Source organism: Petromyzon marinus, chromosome 21 (assembly GCF_048934315.1).
Source record: "Petromyzon marinus isolate PM22_M1 ecotype Great Lakes invasive population chromosome 21, UKy_Petmar_22M1.pri1.0, whole genome shotgun sequence".
In the NCBI taxonomy this organism is placed as follows: Eukaryota; Metazoa; Chordata; class Hyperoartia; order Petromyzontiformes; family Petromyzontidae; genus Petromyzon; species Petromyzon marinus.
This window is the reverse complement of record NC_133687.1, coordinates 7,428,906-7,448,355: the sequence shown is the minus strand read 5'-3', so window position 1 is coordinate 7,448,355 and position 19,450 is coordinate 7,428,906. Positions and strand designations below refer to the sequence as shown.

Sequence of the window (19,450 nt, the reverse complement as noted above, 5' to 3'; positions counted from 1 at the left end):
GCACACACACACACACACGAGCACACACACACACGAGTACACACACACAAGCACACACACACAAGCACACATACACGAGCACACACACACACACGCCAGCACCCACGCACACGTCGTTCGCGCCGTACGCTAGCCAACCCCGTGCTCGCAAGGTCCCGGGGGGTGGAGGGGAGAGGGGGTAAGCACCTTTCGATTTAATTTCACAAACGGCCAATAAAGTAATTTTTTCATTTTACATGAAACTAAACGCGTTCGTCGATTTAAAAAAAAAAACATAAAAGATCATTCTACTCATGTTGCTGTGAAGAAGGACCATTGCCCGGAACGTTGTCTGTTTTACGTCCGTTGTTGTTGTTGCTGTTGTTCATATTAAGGCCACACACAGAGAGAGGGGGGGAGTTTGACGACTGAGTCGTTGAGTTCGCGTTGTTGGCTGTGCACCGCTACCAACGCAGCAGCGGCATCAGCAGCATCAGCATCAACAGCAGCAGCAGGAGGAGGAGGAGGAGCAGGAAGAGCATCGCCCATTCATTGACGGCCCACGGAACGTTTGCAGGGGTCGAGACACGAGCGGCGCGCTCCAGGAAGCACCGGTCACGACCTCCGCTGTTCCGCAACATCTGAGTCGTAACCCTTCCTGCTGCGCGCGACTCTGCTTCTCTCATTCCTCGTTGGTGCGCCCGGCGTGGCGCACGTGGCGCGAGTGGCGTGGCGCACGTGATGCACGTGGCGTGAGGCACGTGACGCACGTGGCGTGAGGCACGTGACGCACGTGGCGTGAGGCACGTGACGCACGTGGCGTGGCGCGAGTGGCGTCGCGCACGTGATGCACGTGGCGTGAGGCACGTGACGCACGTGGCGTGAGGCACGTGATGCACGTGGCGTGAGGCACGTGATGCACGTGGCGTGGCGCGAGTGGCGTCGCGCACGTGATGCACGTGGCGTGAGGCACGAGACGCACGTGGCGTGACGCACGTGACGCACGTGGCGTGACGCACGTGATGCACGTGGCGTGAGGCACGTGATGCACGTGGCGTGGCGCACGTGGCGCGAGTGGCGTGGCGCACGTGACGCACGTGGCGTGAGGCACGTGATGCACGTGGCGTGAGGCACGTGACGCACGTGGCGTGAGGCACGTGACGCACGTGGCGTGAGGCACGTGACGCACGTGGCGTGGCGCGAGTGGCGTGGCGCACGTGGCGCGAGTGGCGTGGCGCACGTGACGCACGTGGCGTGAGGCACGTGACGCACGTGGCGTGAGGCACGTGATGCACGTGGCGTGGCGCGAGTGGCGTCGCGCACGTGATGCACGTGGCGTGAGGCACGTGATGCACGTGGCGTGAGGCACGTGACGCACGTGGCGTGACGCACGTGATGCACGTGGCGTGGCGCACGTGGCGCGCGCACGTGTGCTTCGTTTCAGAGGCGAGGGGGAGAGGGGAGCGCGGGGTGGGGGGATGACCAAAAAGCCGTGTCGAAGAAAATCTCGCCGGGGCCTACTGGAGCCTGGACCAGTAGTGTGCGAGCTCCTGGTCTCCACTCGGGATGGAGAGTGGGAAGGAGAGGCCCAGTGACAGCATCCCTACACGGCGGGCGGGCGGGGCGGGGGGGACATACGCGGTACTGTTAACTACCTCGCCTGGTATACAGGAGGTCGTAGGTTCGATCCTGACCCTAACACCTGCTGCTGTATATTTGGAGTTTGAATGTCTCTCTCTATCATCACCATTGTGGCTAGGAGATGTTTAACTACCTCGCCTGGTATACAGGAGGTTGTGGGTTCGATCCCGATCCTGACGTCTGCTGTATATTTGGAGCTTGTGTGTGTCTCTCTCTCTCTCCCCATGGTCGCGTGGAGTTTTCTCCCTCCACATTTATAATTATAAATGTATAATTATAAGTGTGGAGGGACAAGGTCACGCGTTCAAGAGCGTTCGACTGCTGCTATAAATTCCACGTGACGACGACGATGATGATGATAAGCCGCCACTTCGTTGAGCTATTATTATTATTATTTACGATAACCAGGTCGCGTCTGCAAAGAAAAGAGCCACTACATAGCTCAATTGTGCCTTATTGACCTGCTAAAATAATAATAATAACAAAAAAATAAATAGTTTCGGTTTTTTAGTTGTAACGCGTGCGCGAACCGCTGCCAAGGCCCCAACGGTTAACGTGATGGGACGAGGCGATCTCGACGAGGCTGACCTCGTGCTCTCTTTGTGTGACCACGTGCCCAGCAGGTTGGGGGAGGGGGGGGGGCTGTCCTCTCTTACCGTGGGGATAGGTCACGCTGTGGGGACTCTGCTCGCCGCCGCATATAAATATCGCCGTAGAAACGGGGAGGTTTCAGTATCAAAATCCCCACTCTGTTCCTGGTCGCTACAATTAACTGTATATATACACGTGTATGTGTGAACAGTGAGAGAGAATACATTATTGTACCGTTGAATCCCAGATGGCTAAAACGATTTAATAAAATAATAACAATAAAATATAGTATTACACACTTGGAATAATCGTTAGCGTGTTAAACCGTCACCTTTTAAATCATGTAGATTGACAACTAAATATCTTTCAAACTGCTTTTTGTGTTTAGTTTGTTGTCCTTCCACCTATGATTAGCACGGTTGGCTACGTACGGTGCGAAAGAAATTCATACAAGCACGTGGCACTTATTATTGTCATCATACAACTTGATGGAGAGCTCTCCCAAAGCCCCAGTCGCTTTGTATGGACGTTGAACTTCTTTCGCACCGTACGTAGCCAACCGTGCTAGATCGGAGGTGCCGGGGGAAGGATACGTGTAACTCATCCAGTCACCTGGCGTGCGTTCGGAATCTAAATATTTGTTTACACGGGAGAAATCCGACGACCTATAAAGCTCTTCGCCCCGCATGTCCGGCGTCGCACGCCCCCACAGCCTGTGACGTCACAGCCGGCAGAGGTGGCGGTTCCATTCCGCTCACCTGTGGATCCAGTGTTGGTCGCTCCCATTGGCTGGCTGCCCACGTGCGGTGACGGCTGATTGTTTGAGTACGCTTCGAACCCTCGCATCGGATTGGACGACACCATGCACGAGAAAGCCTGCGTCTGATTGGTGGACGTCGGCTGAGCGAGATGGGAAACGTCGCACGGGCGTAGAAATAACCCAGTCTTAGCAACTAATACACGGGACAATTACAATAACAATTATAATAATAACAATGATAATAACAACAGGTTGCAAGGTCGGTCCATTTACTCATCGCAAAATATCAGATGCACCCAAAAAGAGTGATTGTATTTAATGTGACAGGCTTGCATCGATGCAAATCTAGACAATTGCACGGGTTATTGGAAGTAATCCTCTGTTAAAATGATCCGAATTTAGGCGGCAAATCTGCGACGCGGGCACCGTCGCCCCGCCGGGCACCAGCTGCCCCGTCCAACACGAGCGTTTATCGAGCAAGCATTGCCCAGCGGGTCTTGCCGAACTCATTATACGCACGCACGCACGATAGGACCACCGACACCTTGCTGCTGATCTCGTTCAGGATCATAAACCAACCATCGTCACGCCACACTCGGGTGTCGCGTGACGATGGTTGGTTAGCAGCAGTGGTACCAGCAGCAGTAGCAGTGACAGCAGCAGTGGTAGCAGCAGTAGCAGTGACAGCAGCATTGACAGCAGCAGCAGTAGTAGTGACAGCAGCATTGACAGCAGCAGCAGTGACAGCAGCAGTGACAGCAGCAGTGACAGCAGCAGTAGTGACAGCAGCAGCAGCAGTGGTAGCAGTGACAGCAGTAGCAGTGACAGCAGCGGCAGCAGTGGTAGCAGCAGCAGCAGTGACAGCAGTAGCAGTGACAGCAGTAGTGACAGCAGCAGCAGCAGTGGTAGCAGCAGCAGTAACAGTGACAGCAGCAGCAGTGACAGCAGCAGTAACAGCAGCAGCAGTGACAGCAGCAGTGACAGCAGCAGCAGTATCAGTGACAGCAGTATCAGTGACAGCAGCAGCAGTGACAGCAGCAGTGACAGCAGCAGTGACAGCAGCCGCAGTAGCAGCAGCAGTTACAGCAGCAGTGACAGCAGCAGTGACAGCAGCAGTGACAGCAGCAGTGGTAGCAGCAGCGGCGGCTTTTGGCTAAAGCCATCAAACAAAGACGGTCACTGGCGTCGCGCGCTTTCAGGTGCGCCTCTGCGGCCGTCTGGAACGCTCTTTTTAAATCATCCAGTTTGTTGTCCTTCCCCCGCACCTCCGTTTAGCACGGTTATGCTACGTAAGCGCGGAAGAAGCTCAACGCACATACGTGCACAATCTCGATTTGAAGCTTTCGTGACTGCAGGAATCCATCCTCTTTGGCTCTTTCGGTAAAGTCACGTAGGTAGAAAATTAAAATAGATCACGTGACGTTTCGATCGTAACACAAGCGACCGTCATCAGGTGGGACAAACACAGCAGGAGGACTGCTGTGTTTGTCTCTCCTGATGACGGTTGCGATCGAAACGTCGTGATCTATTTTAATTTTCTACCCTCGTGACTTTACCGAAAGAACCAAAGAGTATGCATGCACAAGTCACGGTCATGCATGTCCGGGAAATATTGTGCAAGTTGCAAATTGCATTCCAATTTGTATTGTTACTTCACACCCGTAGCACCGTACCCTGCCCCTTCTTTAAGACTCACGGCCACCGACACGAGTGACGAATATTTGAACGGGTCCTGGGCCTCCCCTAGGTCGGCTCGGCCTCAAATGAGTACTGGGGAGACAAAGGCGGTCGGACGTGGTGCTGGCCACCCACCCCCTCGTGTGCCGTTACCGGCCTTCATAGGTGCTGCTCGCTAACATCACTTGCCCCTACAGTCTGTTAAGGCTATACGGGGGATCTTTGTCTTTTTTCTTTTTTTGTGTGCGCGTGTGTGTGCGTGCATGCGCGTGTGTGTGCGTGCGTGTGCGTGCGTGTGCGTGCGTGTGTGTGCGTATGTATGTGTGCGCGTGTGTGTGCGCGTGTGTGCGTGTGTGTGCGTGCGTGCGTGTGCGTGTGCGTGCGTGTGTGTGCGTGCGTGCGCGTGCGTGCGCGTGTGCCGCACCTGGCTGGGTAGCCCACCGCCCGGGTAGCTGGGCATGGGGCCCATGGCTCCATAGGCACCGGGGATGCTCACCGACTCTACCGGGCTCAGCATCTGACCTGCAACGGCCGCTGTGCGTTAGAGCAGTGGGTTCCAACCGGGGGCGGGGGGCGGGGGGCGGGGGGGTGGAGATCCGTGGGGACCTCTGGGGGGTACATGAGGTTACTTGTCAATTTGATAAATCACCTGGGCACCGGAACGCGAGCTCACCTTGTTGCGCGTGCGAGTGGTGGTGCTGGAAGGAGACGCCGTAGGCCCCCTGGGCGTTGGTGCCCTGGCTGGGGTCCCCCGCGTCCCCGCCGGCCAGCTGCCGCCTCTGGTGCCGCATCTTCTCCTCGCGACGCCACTTGGCGCGGCGGTTCGAGAACCACACCTGGGACAGGGCGGACGGCGAACGCGGACGGTGAACGGTGGCGTGCGGAGGTTCGCGTTGGCGGTGGCGGGGCGGGGGGTGGTGTGGAATGTACGCATGCACGTTTGAGGTTATATCGCGCCGTGCGTAGGACGAACGTGATAATCGTAGGTGCGGGGCGGGGCGGGGAAGGGAGGACAAGATACTAAACACAAAAGGCGGTTGTGAATAAATTAGTTTTCAATCCACGCGACCTTAAAGTGCGTGGCTCCCAGCGCCTGAAAGCGCACGACGCGGTGACCTGTTTTCAACTAAAACCGAACATTTTATTTTTTATTTTTTTACCAGGTCAGGCCCCGCTGAGGTGTCGAGGCTCTTTTTTCAGAAGCCCCCTGGCCACACAAGTGACAGCCCAGGCGGCATATCGTGCGGACACTTACAGCAAGCCGAAGAACCCCGACGTTGATTCTCAACGTGGAGGGGGGAAAACCAGAAGGGACCCGGAGAAAAATATAAACTCCCACACACGGAATCGAACCCGCGACCTCGTGCACACCGGGCGAGGTAGTCAACATCTCCTCGCCACCAGGGCCAGCCGAAAGCCGCCGCTGATGGCCGCGGTGATGGTGTCGCGCGTCCTCCGACAAGCACGAGAAGAGCCCTTCCCCGTTACCTGTATCCTCGCCTCCGGGAGGTCGATTTTCGAAGCCAACCTCTCGCGGGCGAACACGTCGGGATAGTGCGTCCGCTCGAATTCTACACAAAGACACAGATCCCCCGTGTAGCCTTTAGACTGCTGGGGGGGCAAGTGCTGTCAGCGAGCAGTTATGAGTCACAGCGCAAATACAAAGATCCCCCGTGTAGCCTTTAGACTGCTGGGGGGCAAGTGCTGTTAGCGAGCAGTTATGAGTCACAGCGCAAATGTAAAGATCCCCCGTGTAGCCTTTAGACTGTTGGGGGCAAGTGCTGTCAGCGAGCAGTTATGAGTCACAGCGCAAATACAAAGATCCCCCGTGTAGCCTTCAGGCTGTTTGGGGCAAGTGCTGTTAGCTAAGATCTATGAGTCACAACACAAATACAAAGATCCCCCGTGTAGCCTTAAGACTGCTGGGGGCAAGCGCTGTGAGCGAACACCCATGAGTCACACCACAAAGACAAAGATCCCCCGTATAGCCTTTAGAGTGTTTGGGGCAAGTCCTGTAAGCGAAGGCCTGTGAGTCATAACACAAAAGCAAAGATCCCCCGTATAGACTTGAGACTGTTTGGGGCAAGTGCTCTTGGCGAGCATCTATGAAGGCCGGCACGGCACACGAGATGGTTGGGGTGGCCGACACCACGCCCGGCCGCCTCTGTCTCCCCAGTGGCGATGTTTTTACACATCGCGCCAGCTACTCGATTTGAGGCTGAGTCGACCTCGAGGGGAGGCCCAGGACCGGCTCAGATAATCGTCGCCGGTGTTGTCTGTGAGCGGGAATCGAACCCGTGCCGCCGGATTCGCCGACGCTAACCGCTGCTACCGCTTCCCACAACGCTCACGCACGTGTGCGGGGGATCCCAGACGTTCCGTTGACAGCTTAGGCCGGTGATGTCACACTGCCTTGTGGAACACCAACTAAGGCCACGCTGCTAACGTGCTCTCAATGGACCGGCTTTGCGGATTGACATCGAGCTCGCAGAGAGACCAAAAGGGAAACAAGTCGCGAATGGGGTCAGTTTCTTCTGTCTGGCCTCTCTGTTTCACATTGCTATGGGGAAGGGCCGTTGCCTGAAACGTCACCTGTTATATTTGTTTTTCCCTTTAAGGCCACATGTACGCGCGCGCATTGCTGTTGTTGTTGTTAACGAGTGTGTTTATAATTATTTGTTAATTGTGCTTCTGCAGTGCTTACAAAGCGGTAGCAGCGGCAAGTGGTTGGCATAGTCTGGGGTTGTCTATAGGTACAGAATTTAGTGCATTACACCGGGGGGGGGGGGGCGGGCGGGGGGGACGACCAACGGATAAGGAGGTCAAGAGGTGACTTTGTGTGAGCAACAAAGACAGAGAGAGAGGGCGGAGCGGGGGGGTTTATGGGGAACGTAAAAACTGCTTTGGAAAAGTGGGCAGGTCAACTTTTAGTGCTCAAGGAGATGTGTGTGTGTGCGTGTGTGTGTGTGCGTGTGTGTGTGTGCGTGTGTGTGCGTGTGTGTGCGTGTGTGTGCGCGTGTGTGTGTGCGCGTGTGTGTGCGTGTGTGTGCGTGTGTGTGTGCGCGTGTGTGTGTGCGCGTGTGTGTGCGTGTGTGTGCGTGTGTGTGTGCGTGTGTGTGCGTGTGTGTGTGCGTGTGTGTGCGTGTGTGTATGTGTGCGTGTGTGTGCGTGTTTGTGCGTGTGTGTGTGTGTGCGTGTGTGTGTGCGTGTGTGCGTGTGTGTGTGCGTGTGTGTGTGTGCGTGTTTGTGCGCGTGTGTGTGTGCGTGTGTGCGTGTGTGTGTGTGCGTGTGTGTGTGCGTGTGTGTGCGTGTTTGTTCGTGTGCGTGTGTGTGTGCGTGTGTGCGTGTTTGTGCGTGTGTGTGTGTGTGCGTGTGTGTGTGCGTGTGTGCGTGTGTGTGTGCGTGTGTGTGTGCGTGTGTGTGCGTGTTTGTTCGTGTGCGTGTGTGTGCGCGTGTGTGCGTGCGTGTGTGTGTGCGTGTGTGTATGCGTGTGTGTGCGTGTGTGTGTGCGTGTGTGCGTGTGTGTGTGTGTGCGCGTGTGTGTGTGCGTGCGGGTGTGTGTGTGCCTTTGTCTTTGGGGCGGTAGTTTAGTGGCGGTTAGCGCTGCGAACCCGGTATCCCGGGTTCGATTCCCACTCACGGCCACCGACACCGGTGAGACGATTATCTGAACCGGGGCCTCCCCTAGGTCTACTCAGCCTCAAACGAGTTCCCTGGTGCGGTGCGTAAAAACATCACCACTCGGGAGACAAAGGCGGCCGGGCGTGCGTGGTGCTGGCCAACCCAGCGCCTCGTGTGCCGTTCGGTGCTCGCTACATAACAGCACTTGCCCCAACAGTCTGTTACAGGCTACACGGGGGGTGGATGTGTTGCCTTTGCGGGTCAGGAGGGGCTGAACTTCTGGTCACGAGGCGTCCACAAGAGGATGCCGTGTGGCCTCGGGAGTTGAAGTGCCATGGGGGGGGGGGGGCGGGATGGGGGGACTGCGAGGACATTTCCCAAAGGCAACTGGAGCGGTTTTCGAATTCGAACGCGAGTGGAAATCACCCGGACACAAGGAGGGAGGGGTAGCAACGGGAGGGGTTGGAAGCGTTGCGATTGCAGTGCGGCTGTTTAGAACAGCGCCGCTTCTTCTTCTTCTTCTTAGCCTGGGGGTGCACGCAACACCCCTAGGGGTGCGGGATGCCCCTTTCTGGGGGTGGCGAGACACGGGCCAGACTGATTCCGGAGGATAATAATAATCTTTAGGAACAAAATTAGCACGGGCACGTAAAGTGCGACTTACTTTGTTTAATCAAACCCCTTCTGTGTTTATTGACACCCTACATTGTTTTAACGATTGAGAACCAATGGGGTGCAGGGTGGAGTAGAGGTTAAGAGTCACCGCTTTGAATTATTTCAGCCGCTATGAATTCCCACGTGACGGTCTGCCATCCCGTTGCGCTATCACGTGGTGTGGCCTGATCGCTTCTGCAACGTAGGCTAATAGCTCAGTGGGTTTTACTTGGTGAAACATTTTCTCCTACTCTGAACTCCTTTGTATTGTTTGTTGTTGTAACTTCATGAGCCCGTGCCCTTACTGGACATCCGAGAAAATGATTGCTTCATAGCTCATCGGATTCATCCTGCAGGTATGACTGCGGATTCTGATTCTGACTGAGAGAGTGGCACAGAGTGGTTTGTTGAGCCCGAGGGAAGCCCTGAGCCAATGTCGAAGGTCAGATTCAACTTTGAAGGATTGAAGCCACGGTGATGAGTGACAAAACAATTAATTTTATTTGACCAGGTAAGGCACGCTGAGCTATATAGCTCTTTTTTTCCCTTGCAAAATCGACCTGGCTATGACAAATGATAGCTCGACGAAGTGTCTTTAATAACGTGGACATTTACAGCAGCCAAATACCGTAAACGCGTGATGCTCGTTCTAAATGCGGACGGAAAAGGCCGGAGGAGCACGGGGAAAAATCCACGCGACCACGAGGAGTGACAGAGAGAGAGAGACACACGCAAACTCCAAATATACAGCAGCAGGCATCAGGGTCGGAATCTAACCCACGACCTCCTGTACACCTGGCGATGGAGTTAACATCTCCTAGCCACTGTGGCAGCTCAACGACGGGGGGGTGGTGGTGTCTTGGCCGGGGGGCAGGGGGGGCGCGCACTAAAGGCCACGAGGGCTACCGCCAGTGCCCACCACCACCACCACCCCCACCTCGCCCCACACACCCCGCACCTTTCTCCAGCGCCTGTATCTGCTGGTGGGTGAAGGAGGTGCGGTTGCGCTGCAGCTTCCGCTTGAGCTGGAGCCTCATCTGGACGTCGTCGGAGTCGTCGGCGGAGGACGCGGTGCTGCCACCCCCGCCCACCTCGCGGTAGTCACACCCCTCCAGCTCTGGCGGGGTGGGAGGTAGGGGGGGGGGGCGGGTTAAAGGGGGGGGGGGCGCTCGTGGCCTGCAGCTTGCAGCAGTGGTAGCAGCAGCAGTGACAGCAGCAGTGGTAGCAGCAGCAGTGGTAGTAGCAGCAGTGGTAGCAGCAGCAGTAGCAGTGACAGCAGCCGTGGTAGCAGTGACAGCAGCAGTGACAGCAGCAGCAGTGGTAGCAGCAGTGGTAGCAGCAGTGGTAGCAGCAGTGGTAGCAGCAGTGGTAGCAGCAGTGACAGCAGTGACAGCAGCAGTGACAGCAGTAGCAGTAGCAGTGACAGCAGCAGCAGTAGCAGTGACAGCAGCAGTGACAGCAGCAGCAGTGGTAGCAGCAGTGGTAGCAGCAGTGACAGCAGTGACAGCAGCAGTGACAGCAGCAGTGACAGCAGCAGTGACAGCAGCAGCAGCAGTGACAGCAGTGACAGCAGCAGTGAGAGCAGCAGTGGTAGCAGTGACAGCAGCAGTGACAGCAGCAGTGACAGCAGCAGCAGCAGTGACAGCAGTGACAGCAGCAGTGAGAGCAGCAGTGGTAGCAGTGACAGCAGCAGTGACAGCAGCAGTGACAGCAGCAGCAGCAGTGACAGCAGTGACAGCAGCAGTGAGAGCAGCAGTGACAGCAGTGACAGCAGCAGTGACAGCAGCAGTGACAGCAGCAGCAGTGACAGCAGCAGTGACAGCAGTGACAGCAGTGACAGCAGCAGTGACAGCAGCAGTGACAGCAGCAGCAGTGGTAGCAGCAGGCGAATGTTCGCCCCATGCGCGGCGCTCACCGAAGGCGCCGTCCCCAGCAGCGGCAGAGGCGCTGCCGCAGGCGACCCAGCCGAGCTTGGAGGCCCAGGGGCCCGCGGCGGGGCCGCCGAGCAGCGGCCCCGCGGCGTCGCCGTGGCCCGGCGGGTGAGGAGCCGAGGAGGAGGAGGAGGAGGCGAGGGGGCCCCCCCACGCCTTGCCCCCTGCGCTGTCTGGGCACGGGTGGAGGCCCGCGTCGTGCAGGCCGCCCCCGGCGGCGAGCAGGAGGTGGTGGTGGTGCTGCTTGTCGCTGGAGATGTTGCGCAGCACCCGGTTGATGGACGACACCTGCGGGCGGGGTTGAGACGCGTGGCGTTGAGGGTCACCAGCAGCTGGGCTTCTTTGCTGTCGTTCACCACGACCGCGCGCCGCGCACGGCTCCGGTCGAAGCGCGGTTCGGCTACGCGCCGTGGCCAAAGAGGTTCAACGTACGTGGACTCGCTCAGAGACCCATAGACTCATGCAGAGACCCATAGACTCCTCGCACAGAGACCCATAGACTCCTCGCACAGAGACCCATAGACTCCTCGCACAGAGACCCATAGACTCCTCGCACAGAGACCCATAGACTCCGAGATCGATAGACTCATACAGAGACCCACAGACTCATACAGACACCCATAGACTCACGCAAAGACCCGTAGACTCACCCAGAGACCCATACACTCGCACAGAGACCCATAGACTCCGAGATCCATAGACTCATGCAGAGACCCATAGAATCCTCGCACAGAGACCCATAGACTCAAACAGAGACCCATAGACTCACACAGAGACGCACAGACTCGCACAGAGACCCATAGATTTCGAGACCCATAGACTCACACAGAGACCCATAGACTCGCACAGAGACCCAGAGACTCATCGAACAGAGACCCATAGACTCACACAGAGACGCACAGACTGGCACAGAGACCCATAGATTTCGAGACCCATAGACTCATACAGAGACCCATAGACTCACACAGAGATGCACAGACTCGCACAGAGACCCATAGATTTCGAGACCCATAGACTCATACAGAGACCCATAGACTCGCACAGAGACCCAGAGACTCATCGAACAGAGACCCATAAACTCCGAGACCCATAGACTCATACAGATACCCATAGACTCATACAGAGACCCATAGACTCACACAGAGACCCATAGAATCACACAGAGACCCATAGACTCACACAGAGACCCATAGACTCGCACAGAAACCCATAGATGCACAGACCCATAGACTCATACAGAGACCCATAGACTCATACAAAGACCCATAGACTCACACAGAGACCCATAGAGTGATACAGACACCCATAGACTCCCACAGAGACCCATAGAGTGACACAGACACCCATAGACTCACACAGAGACCCATAGAGTGACACAGACACCCATAGACTTACACAGAGACCCATAGAGAGACACAGACATCCATAGACTCACACAGAGACCCATAGAGTGACACAGACATCCATAGACTCACACAGAGACCCATAGAGTGACACAGGCACCCATAGACTCACGCAGAGACCCCTAAAGTGACACAGACACCCATAGACTCACACAGGGACCCATATAGTGACACAGACATCCATAGACTCACAAAGAGACCCATAGAGTGACACAGACACCCATAGACTCACACAGAGACCCATAGAGTGACACAGACACGCATAGACTCACACAGAGACCCATAGAGTGACACAGACACGCATAGACTCACACAGAGACCCATAGAGTGACACAGACACCCATAGACTCACACAGAGACCCATAGAGTGACACAGACACCCATAGACTCACACAGAGACCCATAGAGTGACACAGCCACCCATAGACTCACACAGAGACCCATAGAGTGACACAGACACCCATAGACTCACACAGAGACCCATAGGTGTGACACAGACACCCATAGACTCACACAGAGACCCATAGAGTGACACAGACACCCATAGACTCACGCAGAGACCCATAGAGTGACACAGACACCCATAGACTCACACAGAGACCCATAGAGTGACACAGACACCCATAGACTCACACAGAGACCCATAGAGTGACACAGACACCCATAGACTCACACAGAGACCCATAGAGTGACACAGACACCCATAGACTCACACAGAGACCCATAGAGTGATACAGACACCCATAGACTCCCACAGAGACCCATAGAGTGACACAGACACCCATAGACTCACACAGAGACCCATAGAGTGACACAGACACCCATAGACTTACACAGAGACCCATAGAGAGACACAGACATCCATAGACTCACACAGAGACCCATAGAGTGACACAGACACCCATAGACTCACACAGAGACCCATAGTGTGATACAGACACCCATAGACTCCCACAGAGACCCATAGAGTGACACAGACACCCATAGACTCACACAGAGACCCATAGAGTGACACAGACACCCATAGACTTACACAGAGACCCATAGAGAGACACAGACATCCATAGACTCACACAGAGACCCATAGAGTGACACAGACACGCATAGACTCACACAGAGACCCTTAGAGTGACACAGACACCCATAGACTCACACAGAGACCCATAGAGTGACACAGACATCCATAGACTCACACAGAGACCCATAGAGAGACACAGACATCCATAGACTCACACAGAGACCCATAGAGTGACACAGACATCCATAGACTCACACAGAGACCCATAGAGTGACACAGACACCCATAGACTCACACAGAGACCCATAGAGTGACACTGACACGCATAGACGCACACAGAGACCCATAGAGTGACACAGACACGCATAGACTCACACAGAGATCCATAGAGTGACACAGACACCCACAGACTCACACAGAGACCCATAGAGTGACACAGACACCCATAGACTCACACAGAGACCCATAGAGTGACACAGACACCCATAGACTCACACAGAGACCCATAGAGTGACACAGACACCCATAGACTCACACAGAGACCCATAGAGTGACACAGACACCCATAGACTCACACAGAGTCCCATAGAGTGACACAGACACCCATAGACTCACACAGAGATCCATAGAGTGACACAGACACCCATAGACTCACACAGAGACCCATAGCGTGACACAGACACCCATAGACTCACACAGAGATCCATAGAGTGACACAGACATCCATAGACTCACACAGAGACCCATAGAGTGGCACAGACACCCATAGACTCACACAGAGACCCATAGAGTGACACAGCCACCCATAGACTCACGCAGAGACCCATAGAGTGACACAGACACCCATAGACTCACACAGAGACCCATAGAGTGACACAGACATCCATAGACTCACACAGAGACCCATAGAGTGACACAGACACCCATAGACTCACACAGAGACCCATAGAGTGACACAGACACCCATAGAGTGACACAGACACCCATAGAGTGACACAGACACCCATAGACTCACACAGAGACCCATAGAGTGACACAGACACCCATAGACTCACACAGAGACCCATAGAGTGACACAGCCACCCATAGACTCACGCAGAGACCCATAGAGTGACACAGACACCCATAGACTCACACAGAGACCCATAGAGTGATACAGACATCCATAGACTCACACAGAGACCCATAGAGTGACACAGACATCCATAGACTCACACAGAGACCCATAGAGTGACACAGACACCCATAGACTCACACAGAGACCCATAGAGTGACACAGACACCCATAGACTCACACAGAGACCCATAGAGTGACACAGACACCCATAGACTCACGCAGAGACCCATAGAGTGACACAGACATCCATAGACTCACACAGAGACCCATAGAGTGACACAGACACCCATAGACTCACGCAGAGACCCATAGAGTGACACAGACATCCATAGACTCATACAGAGACCCATAGAGTGACACAGACACCCATAGACTCACACAGAGACCCATAGAGTGACACAGACACCCATAGACTCACACAGAGACCCATAGAGTGACACAGACACCCATAGACTCACGCAGAGACCCATAGAGTGACACAGAGATCCATAGACTCACACAGAGACCCATAGAGTGACACAGACACCCATAGACTCACGCAGAGACCCATAGAGTGACACAGACATCCATAGACTCACACAGAGACCCATAGAGTGACACAGACACCCATAGACTCACACAGAGACCCATAGAGTGACACAGACACCCATAGACTCACACAGAGACCCATAGAGTGACACAGACACCCATAGACTCACACAGAGACCCATAGAGTGACATAGACACCCATAGACTCACACAGAGACCCATAGAGTGACACAGACATCCATAGACTCACACAGAGACCCATAGAGTGACACAGACATCCATAGACTCACACAGAGACCCATAGAGTGACACAGACACCCATAGACTCACACAGAGACCCATAGAGTGACACAGACACCCATAGACTCACACAGAGACCCATAGAGTGACACAGACACCCATAGACTCACGCAGAGACCCATAGAGTGACACAGACATCCATAGACTCACACAGAGACCCATAGAGTGACACAGACACCCATAGACTCACGCAGAGACCCATAGAGTGACACAGACATCCATAGACTCACACAGAGACCCATAGAGTGACACAGACACCCATAGACTCACACAGAGACCCATAGAGTGACACAGACACGCATAGACTCACACAGAGACCCATAGAGTGACACAGACATCCATAGACTCACACAGAGACCCATAGAGTGACACAGACACCCATAGACTCACGCAGAGACCCATAGAGTGACACAGACATCCATAGACTCACACAGAGACCCATAGAGTGACACAGACACCCATAGACTCACACAGAGACCCATAGAGTGACACAGACACCCATAGACTCACACAGAGACCCATAGAGTGACACAGACATCCATAGACTCACACAGAGACCCATAGAGTGACACAGACACCCATAGACTCACACAGAGACCCATAGAGTGACACAGACACCCATAGACTCACACAGAGACCCATAGAGTGACACAGACATCCATAGACTCACACAGAGACCCATAGTTCGTTGTCCTTCCCCCGCACCTCTGATTACGCTGCACGGCTGGCTACGTATACCCCCCACACCCCCACTCCCCCCCACTCCCCTACACCCCCCACACCCCCCACTCCCCCCACTCCCCCCCACATCCCCCACTCCCCAGTAATATTTTCTAAAGGAAAACAATGTTAAAGAAAAATAAAATGTATTTTTCACAGGGCTAACGACAAATACAATTCAAACATTCACCAACGAAATAACTTTCCACCTGGTCTCTGGAGGCCCCCCTACAGCAGGTGGAGGCCAACTGGGCCGCAGCCCCCAAAAGCCCCTCCCGTCCATAATTTCGATGGGATCATTGGGGTTTATTGGTAATAAATCGGCATTTTGCGACCTCCACTGCCACTGTGTAGCAGATTATTACGTGCCAGGGACTCTTGTGAGACTGTAGGACAATAGTCTGGGTCAAGGCAAAGCGGTTCTAAGTGACTCACAGAATTGTGCGCAGTTGCGTCTACAGAGTCCACGACTTGCCTGAAGGCATCGACACCTCCAGCGAGCGCGGTGCCGATCACACCACGCGGTTCGAACTCGACACGTCGACATCGATCACACCACGCGGTTCGAACTCGCCACCTCGACATCGATCACACCACGCGGTTCGAACTCGCCACCTCGACATCGCCGCACACGCGTCGGATAAACATCAAGGGGCAAGTCCTTACTTATTACTAACAACTCATTACTTACTAACAACTCATTACTTATTACTAACAACTCCTTACTTGCTAACAACTCCTTACTTATTACTAACAACTCCTTACTTGCTAACAACTCCTTACTTATTACTAACAACTCCTTACTTGCTAACAACTCCTTACTTATTACTAACAACTCCTTACTTGCTAACAACTCCTTACTTATTACTAACAACTCCTTACTTGCTAACAACTCCTTACTTATTACTAACAACTCATTACTAACAACTCCTTACTTATTACTTACAACTCCTTACTTGTTAACAACTCATTACTTACTAACAACTCCTTACTTATTACTAACAACTCCTTACTTATTACTTACAACTCCTTACTTGTTGACAACTCATTACTTACTAACAACTCCTTACTTATTACTAACAACTCCTTACTAACAACTCCTTACTTATTACTAACAACTCCTTACTTACTAACAACTCCTTACTTATTACTAACAACTCCTTACTTATTACTAACGATTCATTACGTATTACTAACAACTCCTTACTTACTAACAACTCATTACTTATTACTAACAACTCCTTACTTATTACTAACGATTCATTACGTATTACTAACAACTCCTTACTTACTAACAACTCCTTACTTATTACTAACAACTCATTACTTACTAACAACTCATTACTTACTAACAACTCATTACTTATTACTAACAACTCATTACTTACTAACAACTCCTTACTTATTACTAACAACTCCTTACTTATTACTAACAACTCATTACTTACTAACAACTCATTACTTACTAACAACTCCTTACTTATTACTAACAACTCATTACTTACTAACAACTCCTTACTTATTACTAACAACTCCTTACTAATTACTAACGATTCATTACTTATTACTAACAACTCCTTACTTACTAACAACTCCTTACTTATTACTAACAACTCCTTACTTATTACTAACAACTCCTCCATCATTTCTCATTGCAGGAGGGGTTGCCCCCACACCCCCCACCCCCCCACCCCCCACCCCACCCCACCTGAAAATCCTGGCTCCGCCATTGCCCTCAACCCGGCCCTGCTCCACCACCCGACCCCCCCCCCCCACCGCCCCCCCCCCTCTCCCTCTGAGCCCCACAACGCTTTGGTGACCGTGGGCACGGCGCCAGCGCCTGCCGCTGGGTCCCAACGTCCGCGCCACTCACGCTGGGCAGCGTGTCGGGTCCGCACGCGCCGTCGGCGAGTAGGCGGTCGCGGATCTCCCACGCGAATATCGAGGGGCAGTCCCTCTTGAGGGCGGCGATGCGGCCGACCACCGCGGGCGTGGCGACGCGCGGCTTGCTGCCGCCGATGGCGCGTGGGCGGATGGAGCCCGTCTCGTAGTAGCGGCCCAGGATCTTGCTCACACAGCCGTTGGAGACCTGGGGACCGCGGGGGCCGCGGGGGTTGGGGTAGGGGCGGCGGCAGTGGGCGTAGCGGCGACATTATCGGGTCGATGAAGAAAGCGGTGGTGGTGGTGGTGGGGGAGGGAGGGGGGGGGGCGATCGGGTCAGTCGTGGGGGGGGGGGGAGACCCGGCAAGTATCTGTTCTCATCCTGTGTTATCAGCTGCGCTCCTGAAGAAGAACGCAACTACCGCCAGCTGTGGGATGAATGAAACATAACGCGTAGAGACATGCGTAGGACGGGGGGGCCTGAGCAGAGACCCCGGGGCCGCGTGGGGTCGCATCTCGGAGCACGGGGCAGCCGTACGACCGCTCGTCGCTCCCGCCGCGCGTGGTTCAGGTTCGCTCGATCGCGTGACATCCGACGCGTGAATCGCGCTGCCTCCGATTCGCGTTACGAAAGCAGCACGCGGCGTTGCAGGAGAACAGTCCGCGTGTGATTTGTCTCGCACGGCCGCACCTCGAAGGCTGTTTCCGTATCGCGGCTTCCCTTGCCCCAATCGGGTCGCGTCGTTACGCTCACACGGTCTCGAACGTTTAAAGCTGTAGCGGTGGCGCTCCGCGTCCTTGGCGAAATAGAGCCTCGCTGCTGCTCCGTAGGAGTCACCTCTTTTACAAAGTCACGCTACCGCTCTAAGTAACTGCAAATAGAACGTGCAACGCAAATGAAAGCGTGTTCATGAAATACAAATGGAAACCCTCGTTTTAAAAAAAAAATAAAGCAGTTGTTCTTTTACGCTTTTGAAAACATCTCCCATGGTGCTTGTCAAGGGGTGGGGGGGGGGGGGGCAACTCATAGCTTTGGCCACCAGAGAGGGGCCAAAGCAACCCCCCTGCCCCCCCACGCTGTCACGTGGAGGAGCCATTGGGGGAGGGGCAGGGGGGTGGGGTGTAGATGGTAAGGGCGGTAGCGGGCACGGAAATTGTAAACAAGTCGCGTAAACATATTCTTAGTTCTTTCGCTCCAATATTTTTATTATTTTATTGTTTCCCTTCTACGTGACTTTACCGAAAGAACCAATAATATGAATCCCTGCAGTCACGAAAGCTTTAAATCAAAATATTCTTGACACTTTCGGTAAAGTCACGTAGATAGAAAATACAAATAAAAAATATAATAAAATAAAATTATAAGTAATTCATTGAAAATAATAGATAAATAAAATGTATCTCCGCCTGATGAAGGCCACTTGTGTTGCGATCGAAACGTTGTGGGTTTTTTTTTGCTTTTATTATTTTCAACGTATTATTTTTTACTTAGATTAAATTATTATTATTATTATTTTATATCTACGTGACTTTACCGAAAGAACCAAGAACATGAATTCCTGCACTCACGAAAGTTCTAAGTGAGAAGGAGCATAAACCACCATCACACGAACTCCAGCGGCTTTTGTC

At 53.7% G+C, this 19,450-nt stretch overlaps 1 protein-coding gene across 1 annotated transcript in view; it reads right to left on the bottom strand.

Moving 5' to 3' along the window:
- Positions 1-2,081: 2,081 nt before the first annotated feature.
- The window catches only part of LOC116944442 (paired box protein Pax-6-like), a 33,266-nt gene continuing 15,897 nt past the window's right edge, over positions 2,082-19,450 (bottom strand). The window contains exons 3-9 of the mRNA XM_076068493.1: positions 17,814-18,029; positions 10,839-11,142; positions 9,882-10,040; positions 6,137-6,219; positions 5,322-5,484; positions 5,073-5,170; positions 2,082-3,111 (exon numbers count right to left, since the gene is read on the bottom strand). Coding sequence (XP_075924608.1) covers positions 2,854-3,111; positions 5,073-5,170; positions 5,322-5,484; positions 6,137-6,219; positions 9,882-10,040; positions 10,839-11,142; positions 17,814-18,029 — 1,281 coding nt within the window. The 3' untranslated portion in view covers positions 2,082-2,853. The remainder of the gene's footprint in view (positions 3,112-5,072; positions 5,171-5,321; positions 5,485-6,136; positions 6,220-9,881; positions 10,041-10,838; positions 11,143-17,813; positions 18,030-19,450) is intronic.